General features: G+C 45.5%; 1 protein-coding gene across 1 annotated transcript in view; it reads right to left on the bottom strand.

The window, feature by feature from the left end:
- CYYR1 (cysteine and tyrosine rich 1) overlaps positions 1–19,315 on the bottom strand; it is a 58,789-nt gene extending 39,474 nt beyond the window's left edge. The window contains exons 1-2 of the mRNA XM_050901071.1: positions 19,201–19,315; positions 16,882–16,984 (exon numbers count right to left, since the gene is read on the bottom strand). Of these exons, the coding sequence (XP_050757028.1) occupies positions 16,882–16,984; positions 19,201–19,315 (218 nt within the window). The remainder of the gene's footprint in view (positions 1–16,881; positions 16,985–19,200) is intronic.
- Between the last annotated feature and the right edge of the window lie 1,661 nt (positions 19,316–20,976).

The following is a 20,976-nucleotide window of genomic DNA, read 5'->3' as shown; positions in this document are numbered from 1 at the left end:
CCTTTGAGAGCTCCTCTGAACAGACAGCTTACCATGAACTAATACAATTACGTAAACCAAACCGATCACTTGACAGAGCTATTAAATGACAAGATGCAAGCAACAACTGATTTTCCAGGTAATAATCAAACACTTGGAGAATTTAAAAAGAAGTAAAACAGTAAATTCACCCTGACTTTGGGCTGGAGAGGCTTTAAATCAAGGCAATGTCTTCTTAAAGTTGTTAGATCCGTGCAGTAAACCACAGGGAAGCTAGTCCCCTTCCAGCAGACAGTCTCTGGACAAATTTCTAGAGCCCATTCACTGTACAAAGTTGGATGGTACGACATCCTGGTTCATAAAGAGATGGAAGAATGCCACAAAGATTCTACGCTGATACGGCATTGCTATGATGATTGGACTCCAACCATCATTTCCACCTATTTTATTGCAGAGATTAAAATGGCACACATGAACCATGCATCAACCATTGCTGTGCACATGGACCAGAGGCATTTACTACCAGTCCAGTTCTACAGCCTCAATAAGATTCCTATTGACTTCAAGATAACTCAAGTTGGCATTTTCATGACCATTGGAAATCTGTTTTCAGACTGTAGAAATTAAGCCTGAGACAGACATATAATGGCAGATTAATTTTTTTTAAAAAGACAGTCTTGAAAATATCTTGCTAAAAATACAACTAAAAAAATCCTGTTTCATAGATTAAATATAACACTGCTATGAAAAATATGCTAAGTAGCTTAAGAGGATGAATATATTGTTACTGAAATCTATTTCAAACAGGATAGAGCTTATTTTCACTCTCTTCTTGACCTTTATTTGAGAAGATGCCCTGGAACTCTAGGTATTTTGTATTACGTCTGATGGCACTAATTCAAAGGAGTTTTCAACCTATATTCAACTATCAGAGATCACAGCGCAATCCAAACCCCCCCTCTCTCCCCCATTTAATTCACCACCTTGGATAGCTTTCAAAAATAGGAATGCAGTCACATCTGATGAAGAGTTTATTTATTATATTTCATGGTTTAGCAGAAATAATGTAAAGATGTTAGTGGAAAGTATGGAAGGATCAAGAATCAGAGTAATTGAGCAAGCAGAGAATGCAAGGGCTTTTTGAGGTGTGCGTGTGTGTTTTCTTTTTTTTTTTTTTTTTTAAAAGGAACAGGAAAGAGCCATGATGCCGAGACTAAAACGTCAGGAAGTAAGTGCACTGAAGTCAGGGTACACAAAGACATGCAGTTTTCCAATACCGGGGGTAAAATTTCGGTCACGGAAAGCAACTGTCCCAAAAGCCAGGGGTGACTCCACAGGAGACCACCTGCAGAAAGCCTGAGTCTTCTGAGGCCTCCCAGAACCTTTCCTCTGAAAGTAAGCCTCTTGCTGGGCACATGAGAATGGGATCTGGGATCCCTAAACACTTTTGAACATAGGGTCTGGAAAGCACTTTGTTATGTTTTTAATTAGCTTGCATAGATCACTTCTTGTTGTATTGTCACTGAATACCTGAAACACCACAATAAAAATGACAATTAGTATGCTGAAATTTTTGTTGTCTTTTCTTAATGTGCTAACATCACAGGAGAACACATCTTGTTTGTGTTCAGGTAAGTTATGCCACAAAAAACAAGAAAAAAGCATTCCTGCACTGCCTTGCTAGTTGTTGTTTGTTCCGGCCAGGAGGTACTTCCTCTGCAAGGAGAGGGCACACTCAGTTCTCTGGCTCTTGTGCTTCTGGTTTGAACTATCCAACTAATATTTTGCCTGGCACCAGCTGTGATGAGTTTTGCTTGTAATCAGTAACAGCTGGAATGAGGCCAGCAACATATTTCATATGAGCTGGTAAAGATTTTTGGCCATCAAAGGCCTGAGCCACTTGCAGGTCTGCAATCTCCCATATCAAGACCAGAGAGGGGCTTTTGCACTACTACATGCAATATGCATTAAGGGGCCAAGTTTAAATCTGTACAGAGATGTACATGTCCTTACACATTGAAAACATCTCCATGGAAGACACATACAAATGTTATAAACCCACTGCTCTGTGAAAACCATGTAATTGAAGGCTGCACCACAAAGTATACAAAAGAGGAACAAATTAAGGTCACAGAAAGCCCCTTAAATCTGTCATCTGAGAACTTCCACAGTGCATTCATTTAAAATGTATCTTTCTCACACACACACACATTTAGGACCAGGGATTTTGCATTTACATCCTAGGTCCTGATTGGCATTGGAAAATCTTCAGTGCCAGTACTAATCCCTGAAGAACCTCACTGCAAACAACCCTCATTACACAATAATTCTTTGCTGCCTCCACTTTTTGACATCAGCCACTTCTTAATCCTTTTAACTTCTTAATGAAGGAGTAGTTACACAATGGCATTGTCCCATGGAAGGTCACCGATCAGTCCCTTGAGAGCACTTCCCTGGCACGTGGCAGGGAGAAAAGGGCTGGGATCCTGCTCACAGGGACGGACAGCTCTGGGACAAACACCTTCTGGGAGGATGGGGCTCCCAGCCTGGGAGAAGCAGCAGCAGGCATTTAGGGCTGAGGAATAACACCGCTGCAATGCACAGTCTCCTCCAAAGAGATGTCCTGCTTGCAGTTCAGCTCCCTGGGCGGAGGCAGCAACAGCTCCCACCCAGGGGCTCCAGCCCGATGTGCCTCAGGACGGCTGATCCAGGCCTCCATGCATCCCTACAGCACGAGAGGCATAGCACTGACCCCCGGGGAACAGCAGCGATAATTCTGAGCCTATGCGAAGAACAGAAAGGAGAGCTTTTTCCTCTGAACCTTTACGGTCCTGCGGTGGACAAGCTGCGCTTCCTAGCCCAAACTGTTTTTGTTTTGGCTCCTGGCCCTGTTTGGAGCTGCTACAGCAGAAGAGCAAATGCCTGGTGAGGGGAGCTCTTCCAAGCAACGCGCTCGCGGCTGAAGCTTTTGTGTTGCTGCAGTCATCATGAGGGCTTTCCAAGTTCACTGGCAGGCCAGGCAGGTGGGACAGAGACAACAAGTAAAATCAGCTGGCTATTTTCTGAGGAAGAAGCAGCTAAAAACCACAAGAATAAAACAGGACTGGAAACAGTTGACTACAAAACAGGGGCCAGATTGAAGTTCAGCCTCAAGCGACTTCTTAAGTACGTCAGAGCTCAAAACCCAAAGCTGAAGATTTGAATTCACAGGGGCAGAAACCTCCAATCCCTGTTTTCTGGCACAGGCACCTGCACAGAAAGGTTTTTGTTGCTCTTGTGAAGCCAATATGAGGATTTTGTTGACAAAACCAAGGAAAAAGGTACTTCTCACACCTGAGCGTGGCCAGTGGAGCATAGGGAATCCTTACGGTGGCGGAGCTGCTGCAATGCTCTTCTGGACAGGCCAGAGACAGCCCAAAAGATTTTGTTTGCCAGTTTTGGAGGAGAATCTCATAGCTCTTCTCATGCTGGACCGTATTTTCAGCCAGTGCATGTCAGTATAAATCAAGTGACTTGAGGATTTTGCCCAGTTAATTGACAGTTTGTATCTCCTGACACAAGTTGAAAAAAAAAAATGAGAGTGATAAAAATATAGCAACAGCTATAGCGGTGCTACTGGTGGTTATGAAGGAGCTGGTAGTTCTGGCAGTTATTAAAACCATTCAACGCAAGTGACAGATAACAGTAATAAATCAGCTGACTTGTTTCACATATCCACACATCCAGTGTTTTTTTGTGAGCACAGCAAGTATTCAGCCTGGAAAAACAATGGCATCTCATTACAAAGCCCTATCAGCAACTGCAACATACATTAAATTATTGACACATAACGAAGCCAAAGTGCAAACACTGACTTGAGTCTTAGTTCCTTCAGATTTAAACAACGGCTGCTAATTGGTAACTTGCTTTCCAGTTACCAGTCTCACAGAGCAGTAACTGCTTTTGTATTAGCTAAAAGAGGTACCGCATCCTCCCTCAACGCAAGGGCTGTATCCTGATGGGGTAGCCTTGGGAGCCTACCTGGAAGGTGCAAGAGGGCACCTGTGCAGCAAGAGCACGTCCTCACCACCCATGAGGCCTCCGCGTCCTCCCCATCGAGGTTCCAGCCTCTCCTGGGAGGCCCCTCTGGCCACCCCCCCTACTCACCAGGTGAAGGCTGAGCACCAGGCTGGACCAACACACCCGAAACTGTGCCCTCCCCAGAGCACAGCACCATGGGCAGGACAGGGAGGACAAAATGCAGGTGTCCACCTGGGACGGGCAGCGGGGTCAGGCCCCCGCCAAGCGAGCATGCTCTGGGGAACAGCTCCTAGCTACCGAGGTACAGTCTGCCCTTTTCCTTCAATTATGGAGCACAAACGCCGTGAACAATTCTTTAAACCCCAGTATATGACAAGGTATAGCAAGAGAGTACCAAGCAGCAGTTTTCCATCTTTGACACAGCCCCTGCTCTCCCCCAGGCAGTCCGGGCAGCTGGAAGCTCCTCAGAAAGAGTCCCGGTGATTTTCTGAATGAGCCAGCAAGCCTCCCCCCCAGGGAGCAACCTCCCCATGTTTTAAGCAACAAGAACTTCCAAGTAACGCAACTCCTTCAAGGAAGAGATGAGTCAACTTTTAATGAGAGTCTAACCTAGTCATTGCACGTTCCTGGGGTTATTTGGGATTGCAAGTAGCTCCGCGATGACAACAACTCTCTGGAAGGAAAATAAACCAGAAGTATATAAAAACATAACTGATGCTGTCTCAAAGGTACCTGACTGTATCTGTACCTGAGAGATTTCAAATGACCCGGAGATAAACTACAGGCATTATTTTTCTGGACTCCTAAAAATATCTGACGATCTAGTGGACACTCAGCACAGAGCCCAGGGAGAAGCCCCGGGCTGGCAATCACAACAGCTTCCCTGCAGCCTCCCACCACCCACCTGCCCAAGTGGGATCCCCTGGTAAGGCTTCCCAGACCTTTGGAGGGGATCGCAGAGCTCTTCAGGTGCCTACCGGGGCATCCTTCTGGGTAACTACTCACAGATACGCAGAACAAAACCTCCCTTGTAGGAGGTAAAAAAAGACCCTCCCTCCTTTAATCAAGGATCCACAGCTCAAAAACCAAAACAACGTTGCTCTGTAACTTGCTAAATTGGAGTGATGTAAACCAGGGCTGTTTCCCTAGCAGCGCACGGCCCAGTTCACATGCAGAGGTGACTGTCCCCGCTGGATAAACAACACTGATCACCGTCTGCTGTGCAAACGCCAGCCTGGAGGTCAGCTTGTAAGCAGCTGCTGTCAGCCTGTGATTGCAGAGGCATACGGGAGAGAGATCCCGTACCTACCAGCTTGCTGAGAGCTTCAAAATGTTTGATCAGCCCAGGCCCAAAACAGAACAAATTCTTTCTTCTGTGGCTAATGTGAAAAGACTTTCCCAGGTCATCAAATCCATCCCATGCTAGCACAGGCAGCCATGCCACAGAGACCGTTTCATCATCACCTACTTCAGAAGAAAGGATGACTGGGGAGGGGTGTGAGGAGCAACCAGGAAAAACTTCCTCTCTTGGTATGGAATTTTAATGCAAAATAAATTATGTTAGAAGACAGTGATAATGTAAGCTTATCAAATACAGACGTTAAATACCATAGCTTCCCTCCTAATCTCAGCACGTTATCTTACTGTAGCATATTATTTGAAATATACAGCAGACATGCCACTATGTTTACAGCACCCCTGTCTTACAGCAATTTTGAAAGCATTATTGTCAAGCTGACATTTTATTACATTTCTGGAAATATGCTAATTCAATCATTAAGTTTTGTTCAACAATCGTGAAGGCTCAGGAACAAAGATGCATTGTGCTCCATTGTTGAAAATGGAGAATGAGGGCCATAATTTTTCATCCATCCCCTTGAAGCTCTCCACTGGAATTTCATATCAAATTATCCCTGCAAGGAGCCACGGGAAGAAAGCAATGCGAACTAAGCAGACTGGTGATCCTGTCATCCATTTTCATAATTTCAGTTTATGTAAATAGGCCATCTATTTCCAAGCCAAACACAGGGTTACCGCCATGGACTGAACAAATAATATTAGCTTTCAGCCGTGTAAATATATTAGCTATCATCGGACACAGCCTCACTGAGGTCTTTGGGGACTGGGACCATGCAGCATAGCAAGTGGTTGGCACACTGCGGTGCAGGGGAAGCTGTGCCCCAGAGCAGAGATGTCGGCAAAGGCAGACAAAAATAACTCTTCTCTTAAAAGAATGCAACATTGGCACATGAGAAAATAGGTTTGTGGGAAGGTTACTAACACCAAGGCTTCTCACTCACAGCTGAGAGCACTTTTGTGCTGGACATGGCACACAAGGACTCCTCACACGCAAGGCCAGTCTCCATCCCAAGAGGTTTTCATCTGAATACACTTATCCATGGCATATTCAATGTCTATATTCAGGCATCAAACTTTGGCTCCAAGTAATCAAAATTCTGCCCCAAACCGAAATAGTTCATCTTTATTTGTGGTAGTTGATACTGCTTTTAGGACTGAGGAGCCCATCACCAGCAGGAGCACGCTCTACGTGGATGGCACACAGGCAACGCCCAGACACTGTTGCCTTGCCTGACAGGATATTGTGAGCATAAGACTGAAACAACTGACAATCGTAAGTATTTTGAAACCCTCAGAAGATAATATCCTACACAAGTGGAAAGCAAAGATGATTACAAAAAAGCTGTATTCTTTATACAAAATATTGCACTAACAAAATTCTTGTAACTCTTCCAGGAAAATCTCAAAGATTCCAAGAGATATATTTCAACAAGGTCTTGTACAAAATACTCTTAGAGTTGCTTTAGTCCCAACAATGAAAAGTGAAGTGTGAAATTTATGCTGGCTGCTTATTTTCTCTCCTCTTGGTTTACATTTCCAAAGCAGCAGATGAGGAGAGGCCCAAAAGCTCAGGGACTTGAAGGATTTGATCCAAACAAAAGAATTAAGAGCTGCTGTCGTGTACCGTTTAAACACCATCATATTATAAGTGCTACTTACACCTAAGTAATTAATTTTGGGTCTCTCCACTGCTTGTCTTCCATTTCTGAATTCTCCTCAGTCTGCTATCAGAATATTTCTGCTTCTCTTTTTCTCCACAGGTCTCTTGCAGAGGCATCGTGATACGAGAACAAGTGCTCTGCAGCGCTCCTCCCTCCTCCCTGTTCACCACCCCAGCCAAAGTCTCAGAGGCAGGCTGGCCTGGAGCGCTCCTGGCAAGGGGGGTCTCGCAGGCTCCACAGCGTCTTGAACTCCAAACGCCGAGTGCTGCCGACAGGCACCACCCATGCGGTGCTTCAACAATACAGATACCAGAACAGGATCGTAACATCAGCCGGTACTCTAGATGGTTTTAGCGTTGTAGGAAAATGGCAAAGTCGAATTTCAGAAGAAAATACATTATAAGATAATAATTGTCTGTATACACACACACACACACATACATACACATCTATACACATACATGCATCACGTAGGAAAGATTATAGGCAGCAGCTGCAATCCCCTGCCCTCTGCTTGACAACCTTCCTGTTCTCTCCAGTTTATGTTACCTTACCTGGAGTGTTGCAAACTGCTCCTGGGGGGCTCTGTCCTCTGGAGTGCAAGGCATCCTCTGGTGAAGCTGATGCCTCGCCTTCCATGGAGGGACATGCCACTCTCCAAGGCTAACTGCTTCCCTCCTGTCCCAAATGATTATTTCTATTCTGTTCCTTTTACTGGGGACGAGGAGGGAGCACCAGTGGGGAGGGGAGGGAAGGGAAGGAAAAGAAGGGGCACTGCTTACATCCAGGCCCTCTCTTACCCTGCTGTTGGAAGGAAAAAGTCAAATGCATGGGCACAACAGGAATAAGCAGCACATAGTATCAGAGATCAAAACTGCAGCTAATGTGATAGCATAAGGACACACATTTGGGACTGCATTTTATATGTTATTCCTAGTTTACTAACACTGGTGCCCCATGGACTGCTGAGCAGCTGGAAAGAGCTACAGGGCAGCAGTACCCTAATTACACCTTCATTAGATCATCTTGACCATGGACTGTATGAAGGACTGGAGCAGAGATAGTTTGCACAGTCCCTTTACACTTCAAGAGCAGCGTAGCAAGTCCACAAGGTACCTAAAAATAAGGTTCACTGCGTCTTGGCTGATGAGCAGATGTTTCAACAATAGCTGTAGATCCTTAGTACCTCTTGTGCTTGTGCCAAACTGTACCACGGGCCTCAGTAAAGAGAGAGAAGCTGGAACATTCAGCATTAAACCAAGCCTCCCTTGTGAGCAAAAGGAATAACTCCATTTAATGATAGCAGTAAAAATCTCTTATCTGTGTGGATGAGCCAACAGAGGGAGACATGATGATGAAACATGCCTGCCCAGTTTGTGGTATTAGTGCCTCTCCATGCCATACTAAATACTTATGTACGGAGTAAGTCCCAGGAGAAATCTTGTATTTTACAAAAATAATTCATTACGGGGGGGGGGGAGGGGGAGTTTTTTTTGATAGTGGAAGTGATTCTGAAAGTAAACATCACAAGTTTTTTCTTTTTTAAATAGAGAAAAATCATTGAGAAAACTTCACTGAATTTCTAAAGATTATATTAACTGTGGAATTTCTATCTAGTTGTGGTTATAAATCTCAAAGGAACTTGTGGCTGCCCTGTGAATTAATAGTTCATTTCCTTTAATTTTTAATAGCTCACTTATAAACGCCTAACTTCGTTTCTGTCCCTTGAAGAGGCACATTAAGATTAGAATGAGAGTTTATCTTTCTAGGACAATATTGTTCAAATATTGAATTAGTGATACAGGTTTTATTTGGATTGGCTGCAATTATACTGTATGCAGCATCAAATGGCCCTCTTGCACAGCTTTTGACCCTGAAGTATCTTCATTAATAACCCTGCTCTGAGTTGGTGTGGTATTACTTACTACAGAGCAACCAGTACAAAATGCAACAGACTAATCCTCTGAGAATCCCGTGAGCTCAGTGAAATCTCAGAATTAGCCAATAAAACAGAAACTCTCCAGCTGGGGGGAGGGGAGGCACTTATGCATTGAACGTGCAGGGAGTGGATGAGTCCACTGAGGTGGGATTTGTCCTGTGTATCTCCTGACCCTCCAGCAGCGGCACACCTTATTAAGCAGCGCTTGAACTGGGAGCAAGGGAGCATAAAGTGGCAGTGCACGTGGAACATACCATGGTGATTAAAAAAAAAAAAAAGAAAGAAAAAAACGTTGGATTCAACAAGGTACTTGAGCTTACAACTTGTCCCATTAGAGCCAAGTGCATGAAATCCCCACTGAAGTAACTAGCTTATTGATTTCAACGGATGAGGACTCTATCCATTGCATCTGCTCACTGCCTTGAAGTTACAAATGCATTTAACTACTTTGCTGAACTGGTGCCTAGCAGACTGTCTGAATTCTCTCGAAAGCTTTGGATGTACAGATGACTGAACAAAGTTACAGTTTCTTATCAAATTCAGAGGTGGACCTTTCCCCCCACTTGAAAAAAGGAAAGGTGGGGGGAGGGGCGGGTATAAAATAACAGAGAGAAGGTAAAATTCTTATGAAGAAAGGACAGTCCTCTTGTGATCAACATAATCCCCAGGCTCAGTCTTTACATCAGTCTTACTAAGTGTTAAGAAAACATTTATCTTTTACATGACTGAAACTTATGGGAAAATCCTACAGGCTTCCAAAACAGACCACTGTAAGTGATAAACACAAAATTATCTCTCCTTTTCACCAAAAAATCTTTTCAAAATAAACAGTGCAGTATAAGCAAGCTAATTTCACTGAATTCCTTATGAATGTTTTTTTTCCCCCCTTAGAGTTTTCTGTAAGCCACAGAGAGCATTTCAGTGATTTATACCTTAATGCTTCCATTTTCAGGCCAAATTCTAACAATCTTCCAAATGATGAAAAACAGATGATCCACAGGGATATCAACAACTCAAGTTTTAGCACAAAACCATGCTAGCCTTTTTTCTTATGAACTGAACTTGCATGTTTACAAAGACTTCCAGTTTTCACTCAAAAAAGTATTCTAGTTCTTATAGCTACCTACTAAAATAAAACCCCCTAAACTTCCCAAAACGATCAAACAAACAAAAGAAGCCGGTCCCATTAGTCCCAAACATTCAAAACAGTTAGTCAGACACCCAAAAAAAAAGAAGAAAAAAAGAGGTGGGAGACTTGAAGCAGGAGCTATCTTTTGAGAGCTGCTGTTTGGCAAGCAAAACAGTTTTTTCCCATTTTGAGCTGCTTGTCACAACACAGGGTCAGAAATGAAAACACAAAGGGCTAAAGAAGAGGCGCCCTGTGTTTTAATTCTGGTGCTGACAAGGGTTTCCTCTGCAGCCGTCGTCAAGAGCAGATACTGCTCTGGTCGTAAATCTGATCGCACATTCTCTGCTGAAGGATATGAACTGGGACAATAGGCATGGAACAAAAAACAACTGGAAGTTCAAACACTTTGCAAAGGTCACATTTCGAATACCAGTTCTCTCTCCAACAGATCTTATAATCAAAACGTGGTCCTAGATCTTTCTCTAAGCTGTGGTTAATCAACCCCCTGCACAGAGAGAGTTGGATGTCTCTCTTGCGGAGGTTTTCCCAGGCTGAAGCATGAATAGCATGCTTCCACAGGTACTCCAGATGTTGAACACCAAGGATTAAAAGGCTGAACTGCTATTCACCTCTTAGACAGAATGAAAGGGAAATGGTTTTAGTCTAATTATCAGTCTTGCCCTTACCAATGACATGTTTATAGCCAGCCCCCAGCACAAATATCCTCAGGCTCTGCTCTGTGTGCTCATTCAGGAAGACTCTCCTGATCAGAAGCCACAACTCAAGCCAAATGGAAAAAATCATTATTGAACCAGGCCTTTGGCACACCTCTGGCATTGCATCAGAAGTCACAGAGCCAGAGGCATGAAATGGCAACTGCCAGGTAAACTACAGTTTTACATATTGTCCCAAAGGGCTTCAATCATGGGAAATTCTGAACATTATGTCGATGGAGAAGAACACAATTTTATTTTAAGCAGAGTACCATACAACCGTAGTGCAGACATAGAACCATCCCCAACCCATATGCTGCTTCACATATTTACTGTGGGATGCCTGAAAGTGTCTAATTTTAATTATTTGGAACCTACAGCGAATGCCAAGCTTCCTGAATTTTTTTTATTCACTATGAACTCCAGAGGCTACATCTTTATATTCCTAACTCTTAAAATGTTAATTCTGTCCTTTGGTGCACTCCTCCTCCACACCAACCCTCCATCCCATATTCTCATATCAAGTGAATCAGCTTAAGGGACATTCTCCCTTTCACAAAGAAATATGGCATTCTCTGAGGTCAGCAGCTGTTCTCAAAAGTACTACTGGATATACAGTACTCCATGTCAAATGCCACACTTAAGATACACTACACATGGCTTTTTCTTCAGGTTTGCAGGCTGAGGCATGCACACAATTTTTATGCTAAATGTATTCTCTGCCTCTTTTCCTCCCATTCTCTCCGTCTGCCTTCCTTCCTTCCTGGCCACATTGTGCAACCTCTAGACTTAGAACAAAACAAAAAACCCACCCAAAACCCTCACCCCGTCCAACATACATTAAGTTCATGTAAATAAGACCTCATATCTCAGCGGTCACTGAACGGGCTGTTGTGTCCTCATTATCTCTGGTAAGATTTTTACTCTCTTGCAAATCACCATCCACTACCCGTAATGAGATCACAGTTCTCTAAAGCTTTTATTTACTTTTTCCTCCAGTTACTTTTGAAGTCCTTGGAATCACCTGTTTTATTTTCTTTTGTTTTTCTAAATAAAAGTTGCCTTAGAGTAAGTCATTCTGAAGACATTTAGCAAGAAACTTCAGACACTTTGCAATGTAATGTAGCATCACTGCATCTTAGCTTTTTTCTGCTGCTTAAGCCAATATTCCAGTTTACTCCCCTTAAAGACTTACCCAGGAAAATACGGATCGATCACCAGGGCTGAGTATTTTATCAATGAGTTTTCTTAAATACTGTGGGCCAAATCTGTGTGTAAGTCCCTTCATTTCCACTGAATATTCAACTGGCCCGGCGGTATTCATTTGAAAGAATAGCTGGACTATTTGTCCTCTTTGCTCCATTATTTACCTGGAATCTGGGATTATTACACATCAACTCACAGCTGCTGGCCGTGAAGTGCTGCAAAAGAGCAAAGGCAGCATCCAGAACCACCCCCGACAGCAGGCAACTACTGACTTCTCTGCCCAGATTGCTCCCTGTGGCTCAGAAGTCACCTGTGGGTGATGATAAACACAAGGCACAACATGGTGGAAAAGACTAAACTGGAAATTAGCCCACAGAAAATCCAACAGCCACCAAGATAACCCCGAGGGCCAGACAATTTGGGGCCTCTCAGAAGCAAATACAAAGAGCACTGTCAGAAACACAAACTCACATTTGGGTTCTGCAGAAGAAACCCCTTTCATACTGACTCCCACCTCTGAGGAGCTCTGGGGTTTGAGGCTGGAGCTGAAGGCAACAACCAGGTGTCTCCAACTCCTCTGAGTGACAGAAGGGAAAATGCCGCCGGTTGGTTAGTTAGGGAGATACTGTTGTTGTGGGCAAAGCTGGAGCATCTGTCACGGAGGAAACATGCTGCAGTCCTCACAGTCCCTAGCCTGGTAGCAAGCTGCAGAAGCAGACGCAGCACAGGGAAACTGATAAAAGGTCAGTCACAAATGACTCAATAGCTTAGAAACTACCTTCTGACGAGGAGGGCAGTTTGAGTTTCTTGACTCAAAGGGCTGGGATGATGCTGAAGGCTGGGAAGGGTGCCTCCAAGCCTTCTTCTGGTGGGGAGTGAAAAGGTGGGCAGGAGGAACAATCTGAGCACTCAAGCATCCCTGCACCTTCTCCTTCATCCCACAGACACAGCTCTGTTATGTTGCACAAGTCCAAACATAAATCTGTAATTCGTCCAAGAAAAAAACATTTTTAGAAGGGCTAACTATTAAGCGCTAGATGCCAAGCAAATAAACAGGAGGAAATGCATATGCATCAGAGGAAATAATGACAAGCTGTAGCCATTGAAAACTAGTAGGAAAGGAAATATAGCTGGAACGTTAATGCTGTAACAACTTGCTCTGAAAGGGTATGATGAAGGGGGGGAGGAGATGCTCATGGGATTACAGATGACTCAATCACAGACCTTGAATGCTTACAGATTATACCTGTAGTCCAACTAAAGACGGAGTTACCAAACATCTCTTACAGGCCCTGAAATCCTAATACTAGAGTGAGCCGATAACTCTGCATCTGTTCTTCATGTGTAGAAAGAAAAACAGGCTAATCACAGATGCACACAGCCTGGAGGATGTTTGCTGAAAACCTCATCTGACTAAAGAAAAAAAATTCCCCGGTGTCCTAAAAAGATGATTATTTCTTAAAATAGAAAATTCTAAAACCCTACATGGAATATCTCAATGTTGAATCTCATTTTAATGAGTGAAGAGAGTTAATTAATCACGTAAAAGCTACAAGCAACTTAAGTATCAATGATCATGATCTCGTCACACTGACTTTGTTTTAAAATCAGCATATACATTATTGCCTGGTGTTTATAGTCTGTTTGCACAATCGCTGGCATATGGGTCTAGAAAGAGAAGAGTGAGAGGCGTGAAACAAAACAGAGAATTGTTTAAAAGAACCTACTGCATGCCAAAAGGCTTTTCCAAAACTGCAAGAGAGAGTTATGCTTGTGAAAAAAACCATCCCAGAGAAGATAAAGAGCAGAAACTTCAGAAAGACATGCAGATTTATAAAGAATGGAGAGAGCAGAGAAATTAGTGGTAGACAAATGAAGAAGCATAGGCAACCTCTAAAGAAGCAGAGGAGCCAATACAACACTGAGGACTACTAATGGTGTTTGAGACAGTGAAAAGGCACGTCTGAGAGCACCCACGCAGATCAAGTCCATTGTTTGGTGCAGACAGGATCAAAAATGATGACACGGGAAAAGGAGGATATTTAACGAACAGCATTACGTGGAATTATCAGGACACGTAGTTTGTTGGATTAAAAATGGTTCTTTAAAAGATTTCAATACACAGTTGTTAACAGAAAAACACAAGCAGATAGGTCACTAGTGGCCATTTCCAAATTCCAGGGATCGTGTCTTCTTCTAACGGTTCTTCTAACCAATTTCATCAGTTTGTCATTTGGGGGTGAGGGAACATGAAACTTCTGCGGGAAAAGTTTGCACATTAAAAAAAAAAGACCGATATAGTGCCAAATAATCAAAAGGGAAGGTTATTCTTAGGGACCACAGTTAAAGTCACAATAACATCTTTTGCAATGCAACTAAGTGTAAGGTAGTAACCCTAGCAAAGAACGGTTTGCAGGCTTAAAGCAGTAGACATGCTTTGAAGACCGTGACTTAAGGACTTAGAGATGGAACAAATTGCTAAGTTCATTTATGTCTTCTGTGATCATCACAGATAGCTGCTTCAAAATAGGTACTCAAAGAAAGATATAGGAAAAAAATGATCCTAGCAAGGCTTCTGTCAAAACCCTGTGCTCCGCCCTGCTAACCCCACTTCAAGAAGGAAGTGAAAATACTAGAGGGAGCTCAAAGGAAGGCCAAAGAATTGACCCCTGAGCAGGGCAAAGCAAAACAAAGCAAATCTTACATGTGAGGCTGACAGAGTTCACCCAGCTCTGTGATAAGGTTGAGAGCTGTCATGATGACTATTTAGGGCCACATTTCAAACTCGCAGATAAGTTAAGAGCTGACAGTGGGAATTTCAACTTTCGTTTCCCAGCAGAATTTCCCAGCCATGTTAGTAAATGAACTGTAGAACAGTTTACCAGGACAGATGGTCAACTCATTAATGCCTGAAGTTTTCAAAATCAGATTACACATGTTTAAAGAAGACACACCCAAAACAACTTCTAGGGGGGGAAAAAAAAAAAACTATGGCTCAACCACGCAAAATGTCAGGTCAGAGGAGTATAATGACTCCTGACTGGTCTTCAAGTTTATGAATTGGAGTACTTAACCATACAAAATTAGAAGAATCAAATGTCTCCTTCGAGACATGTTGTGGCAAACAGCACTTGTAGGAGCCCCTCCAGTATTCAAAACCATCCAGATACACACAATCCTTTCCAATGTAGCAGAGCCACTTGCACTCAGCTCTAATTCAATAGCTGTTTACATTCGTTAAATAAACATACAAAAGACTAGGTGTCAACCTGGCACTGAAGGCATGGTTTGAACTTTTCAGCAGTCACTCTAAAGAATTCCCTGGTCAATCCTTCCCAAAGCACAGCTCTGACATTAGGCTAGACAAATGCCAGTGATGTTCCCATGGAAGTGGGAGATAAAATCCTCTTGCTCTATGGGAAGCCTCCTTCTTATAATGTGATATCCTATGCTATTGTGTCCATCACTCCTAACCACATGTGAGCTGGAATAAGGTATTCAAAAACAGCACCTCCTTCCACACATGTAAATGGGAAAGCAATTTTGGAATGAGAAAAGAAAAAAAATATCAAAGCAGACATTCCCTAGGTGAGTGGGAAAAAAAAACACTTGTCATTCTCCAACAGTAATCAATCTTAAGTAGATGCTTTTTTATTTCCAGAGGAATGAAGGATTCTGGTGCTCCATCATCATTTTATTTACTTTAGCCCAGGAAGTGTCTGATCTGCTTTAAAAACTATGGATCAATTCTGTATTAAAATACCATCACTCTGCCTACTCCTTCAAAGCGCTATAAAATATGCTGAAGGGAACACTAGCATGTTCCCCAGGTACCATGGCTCAAACAAAACCTGCAACAGAGGAGTCCTTCTAGAAAAAGCAACTACCACCTTCCCACTCACTCCTCCCCAAGCACTGAGCAGTCCATATGACATACCTCTTTTTCCTTTTCTGGTTTTAGTCAAGAATATAAACCAAAAATACGTCACAGACTGCATGCTAAAGGTTATGGAATTTACTGATGGGGCTGATAAAACAGAAGGTAAGATGCCCTATCTTGAAGAACAACATTTTATGTTTTGTTTAGGTTTGTCCTCGCACAGGAATGTAATACTTACGGGTTGTCACTTAAATTAAGCCCAGAGCCTAGAGTCAGGTCCACTACCACACAAGCTTCTCTTCCTCACTAATGCAGAGCTAAACAGCTGCCGGGAGCTGGAGCCTATGTTTTTAATCAACAGTTTACTGCTGTATTTTTCTCTAGATAGGAAATACTCATAACCACCCCATTTCACCTGCTGTGTTTTTTTTAAGCACTGTGAAACATGCTATTCATACTGCAGTGTTAAAGGGTCAGATTACCCTCACCTAGCATCTATTCAATAAATCCCACCAAAAGCCAAAACACCATTTAACAAAACCAAACAAGTCAATAAAAAGAAAAGAAAGAAAGAAAAAAAAGTACTCAAAGCAAAAAGAATCTCAAATCCAAGTCATTTGAATAGTGGTTTGACTCAGGTATTGTAACAAAGCATTTCAACAAAACCCATGAGATTTCTATTCACAGTCCTTTTCATCTGAAGAGCTTGAAACAAAGTTCTCACCAGCTCTAAAGCTTACTTCCACAAATTATATTATTGTACACAAGCTAAGGACCCTCAATTTTAGCAAGCTCTCTGGTATGCTTCAAAAATATATGCAACATGAGACTTTAGAGGAATACCGATGTTTGTTACCAGCAAGGAAAAAACCAAACCAAACCACCCCAAACCCAGCCACTGTTTATTGCCAAAACACAGTTTCCTGCAACCCAAGTTTACATCAAGTCCATGAACACAGCACATCAGTTTTTTCCTAAGGCGCAAATATACTTACGAAAGGACATTCCCAATGTAGGCATAATATGAACAGCAGTAGGGAGTAGTCCCATCACAGCAGTAAGCTTTGCAGTCATTATCACACTGAGCCAGACAATCTTCTGTTGAATAAAAATAACATTCATGTGGTCAAACAGCAGCAACAACAAAATGCTGTACAGCACAGCTTTAAAGAAAATGCAATCTAACAGCTTTATACAATCACAGGACTTCACTCGAGGTGCAACCTGACCCTGTAATCCTAATGGCAGCCCATTCCCACTCATTCTGCATTTCAGTAGGAAGTTCAGAGTTAGGTGCTTTGTGTATGGGTATTTTGTAGCTGGCCATATCAGTTCCTTCTCATATTTAATAATTTAAAATAAAAAAGAGCATTCTGAAACATTAAGACACCACGGATCACTTTTTTCCATTCCAGCAAGAAGTCCAGAGGGAAACCTGAGGCCGGTCTCGCTGAGCTGCAGGAGAGGAGAAGAAAGCTGTCTAGGAACCGGCCACCTCCCCCAGTCCCTGCTCAGCCCCAGCCCTGGGAGTAAATTAGAGCTGCCTGGGGCTCCCTCATCCCCTGCCAGCTGGCAGCAGCTCCCCTCGCTCCGCTCCAGGGCCATGGCCAGCGTGGCACGGCGGGCACCCAGCACGGGGGCCAGCGGCACCCTCTCTGCCCCACTGCCAAAGACCGTCCTGCCCAGCCGGGGCCACAAACGTTTCCAGCAGCGATGCTCTGCCGGACTGAGGAACAATGCAAATTGTGAAACAACAGTACGAGAGCTCTTTACAATTAAGAAGCACAGAAGAACATGTATCCTTTTATTGCCGTGAGAAGCTATTTTAAAGCTATCGACCTCTTGTGCTGTTGCGACTCTGTTTTCAAAGCCCTAAGTCAGGTCCCCCCAAGCAAATAACACGGGTAGTCTCTGGATACTGCCACTGCACTGTAAAAATGTCCTCGGGGATCCCACGCTTCCCGAATGTCATCCTGGACTCTCCTTCCCCACCACCAGGACGTCAGCTGCAGCCTGGACAAATCCAAACAGACTCCCTGCCCCACACACCGTCACCCTTGGTGACCTCTTTGGTCACAGACACACTGCCACGGCAGGGACCTGAAAACAAAGATGACAAACTATGCTTCTGCATTCCCAATACACTGTGGCTCCCGTTCCCGAGGCAGCAGATCACGCTAAGGGGTTCCCACTCTCTCAGTCCCATTACTGCCTGTTATTTGTGCTGGCCCAACTTTTGGCGTGCCGGGATCCAGGCAACCCTACCTCATCTCAGCTGCTGCCACGCTCCCGTTCCTGCCCCACCTCTGGCTGCAAGTTCCCACCTTGCACCGAGGCTCCTTTGCACATTGACTGCGTAGTGAATGGCTCGTGCTGCTCATCCATCCCAAAACCTTAACCTTGCTCATTAGATTTTAGCAGGTCAGCTCTGTGAACCTGCTCATGCTTGGTCTCTGCTTGAAAACGAGCACCAAGCGAGGGTGAGGGCCGGAGAGGGCTGTGCAACGCAGCACATGGGTCAGTTCATGCAGCTGTGCCCTAAACCTGTGCAGTCACCCCTGTACTAAAGAAACGCACATGCACAAAAAAGCGGAACAACTGACCCATCGATCTGAAGACCAGCCCCCCAACAAGTGAATTGGGGCAGCCGGAGGGATGGCAATCTCCAGAAGGAAAGGGGAGGCCAGCAACTAGCATGGGCCCTGCTGTGAAGGAGCAGCAGCGGGGGGGCGACCGCCGTGCCCGTGTGCCAGACTCCCCATGCCAAGGCTTTTGCACTGTTACCCTTGCAGGACAACCCACGCCAGCAGCTTCAGGCTTTTGCACTGTTACCCATTTCTGGCACGAGCGCTTGTGCCTCCGGCTGTGCCCCTAAGGCGCCCGGCAAGCACAGCTACCCGACCAGAAGCCAGCGCAGCAGCCGCCGCCTGTGGCTCCCACGCCCGCTTGCTCACCAAACCCGGCGGCACCGAGGGGTGCCCTCCCCGGGGCCAGGACACCTCACGGCGTCTCTCCGGAAGGGCGCGGATCTAACCTCCCCGCAGGCCGAGAGGGACTCGGGCACAGCACGCTCTGCCCGGGAGAGCTCCGCTGAGGCAGCGCGGGGAGCCTCTTCCAACTCCGGCTGCCAACTCAACCACCGACAACAAGGAAAAGCCCGTGCGTCTGCCTCGAACCGCCGGGCCCCGCGACCCGCGGCGGCTGCCGGCGGCGGGCAGCGCGGGTGCCACCGCCGGGCCCCGGCCCTCGCCGCCCTGCCGGCCCCGCTCGCACCCGCTGCCTGCGGCTTCGCGCCTCCCCCCTGCCCCACGTACCCGCCCGGCCCCGCTGACCTGCCAGGAGGAGGAGGAGGAGGAGGACGAAAGCGGGGAGCAGCACCCCCCAGGCGGGGCGCCCCTCGGCCCGGCCGCGCCGCCCCGCTGCCTCCATGCCGGCGGCGGGCGCGGAGCCGCCGACCGCCCCGTCGCGGCGCGGAGCGGAGCGGAGGCGGGCCGGGGGCGGCGGCGGCGGCGGGCCGGGGTGGGGAGGGTGGCGGTGGCGGGCGGCGCCGTCGGGGCCGGGCCGGGCCCGCTGCCCCCCGCCGCGCCGGGGCCGCCCCCGGGCTGGCCCGGCGGCGCCGTGGGTGGCGGCGGCGGGGCCGCCCCGTCGCGGCCCCTCACGCTTCCCCGCCTCCCGCCGCCTTTGTCCGCTTCGGGCCCCGCTCGGCCGGGCCGGGGACCGCGGCGGGGAGCCGCGAAGGGGTGTGAAAGGCTGCGCCCGTCTTCCTCCCGCTGCCTCGCTCAGACGCTGTATTCGAGGGGGTTTCTGCTGGGATTAAAGTCGTGGTTGTTTGTAAACTGGGATTAAAATCGTGATTTGTTTGCAAGCGCGAGAGCAGAATCGGTCCGTGGGACGGGGTGCGCCCTGGTAAAGGTGGGGTGCCAGCCATACTGGCGGCTGTAACGACGGCAAAACCAGACTTCTTCCAGCGCGGCTGCCCGTGCCCATCGCTCTCTCCCTGAGCTAGCTCGGCAGTCTGCTGCCGCGGGGAGCCACAGCATGACCGTGCCGCTGACTAAAAACCCCAAACACGCTTGTCCATGCTATTCAGTATTAAAGATTTTCCATGACCAGGCCAGAACCATGCTCTGTCTGAAGTATCTTTCAAGAGTCATTTTTTATAACTGTTTAAATGGTGCCCTACTAACCCATGCATGTAACTAACCCCGCGCGAGAATTCCCACAGATGGGGCCCAGAGGCCAAAATAATTCACCCCGTGGTCTCACAAAACAAAAGGGTTCGCTCTGACTTTGCATGAAGAGCTGCAAGTCGAGGAATGCCCTTTGAAAGGTTGAAGTATGCACACAAAAATGAGAAACATCCACAGGTGTTTCTGCTCATAAAGGGCTTCCTGCTGCTAGCAGCTTAGAGGGGAAGGCTGACGCAGAAACATAATGAAATTTTTTTTAAAGGATTTAGCTATTCTATGCTGACGACAACAACAAAACCCCAAACCACCAGTCCAAATCACTAGAAAGCCAGTTGTTTTGTTTATCAACGCACAGATGAGTGGTTTTTTTAAATGTATGCCAGAACCTGACCATCAACAAAGAAAAACAACTTTTCGTGTTTTTAACTGCCCTGTAGTGTGTATCCCTTAGTTTATGCAACAGCCTGAATTAAATGTATAAAAGGAAATTTCAGTTATGTTAGCTGCTGAGAGTAAAACTCGTACCAGGTGGAGTAACTTAATTTCAAAGGAATTGCATCTGCTCCCTCTGTCTTCGTCTGGTCACAGGCCACGGTTTGTCCCTGAACAAATCCTGAAAAAATAATCCGGTTTTGCCAATAGATAGCATTGGTAGTAAAGGAAAAGAATTTATCAGATAAAGGAGGCTCAGTTCTGGTAGGTAACTCCCACAAACTCTGACATCTCCAGGTTTTTAATTTTAATTATTCATCTTCAATCACCATGCCAGCCTGCCGTAGAAAAGCCTTTTGTTGGTATTTATTTTCTGTTCTTCCATTTTTGTTGTTGATTCCTTCCCTTGCAGCTCCCTCCCCTTCATAGATCTCTCAGCAAGTCACATTTCAGTGTTTCCCAAAAATG

The sequence above is a fragment of the Gymnogyps californianus genome, chromosome 1 (assembly GCF_018139145.2).
Source record: "Gymnogyps californianus isolate 813 chromosome 1, ASM1813914v2, whole genome shotgun sequence".
Classification (NCBI taxonomy): domain Eukaryota; kingdom Metazoa; phylum Chordata; class Aves; order Accipitriformes; family Cathartidae; genus Gymnogyps; species Gymnogyps californianus.
Note: the sequence above shows the minus strand (reverse complement) of the source record. Positions and strands in the feature narration are given on the sequence as shown.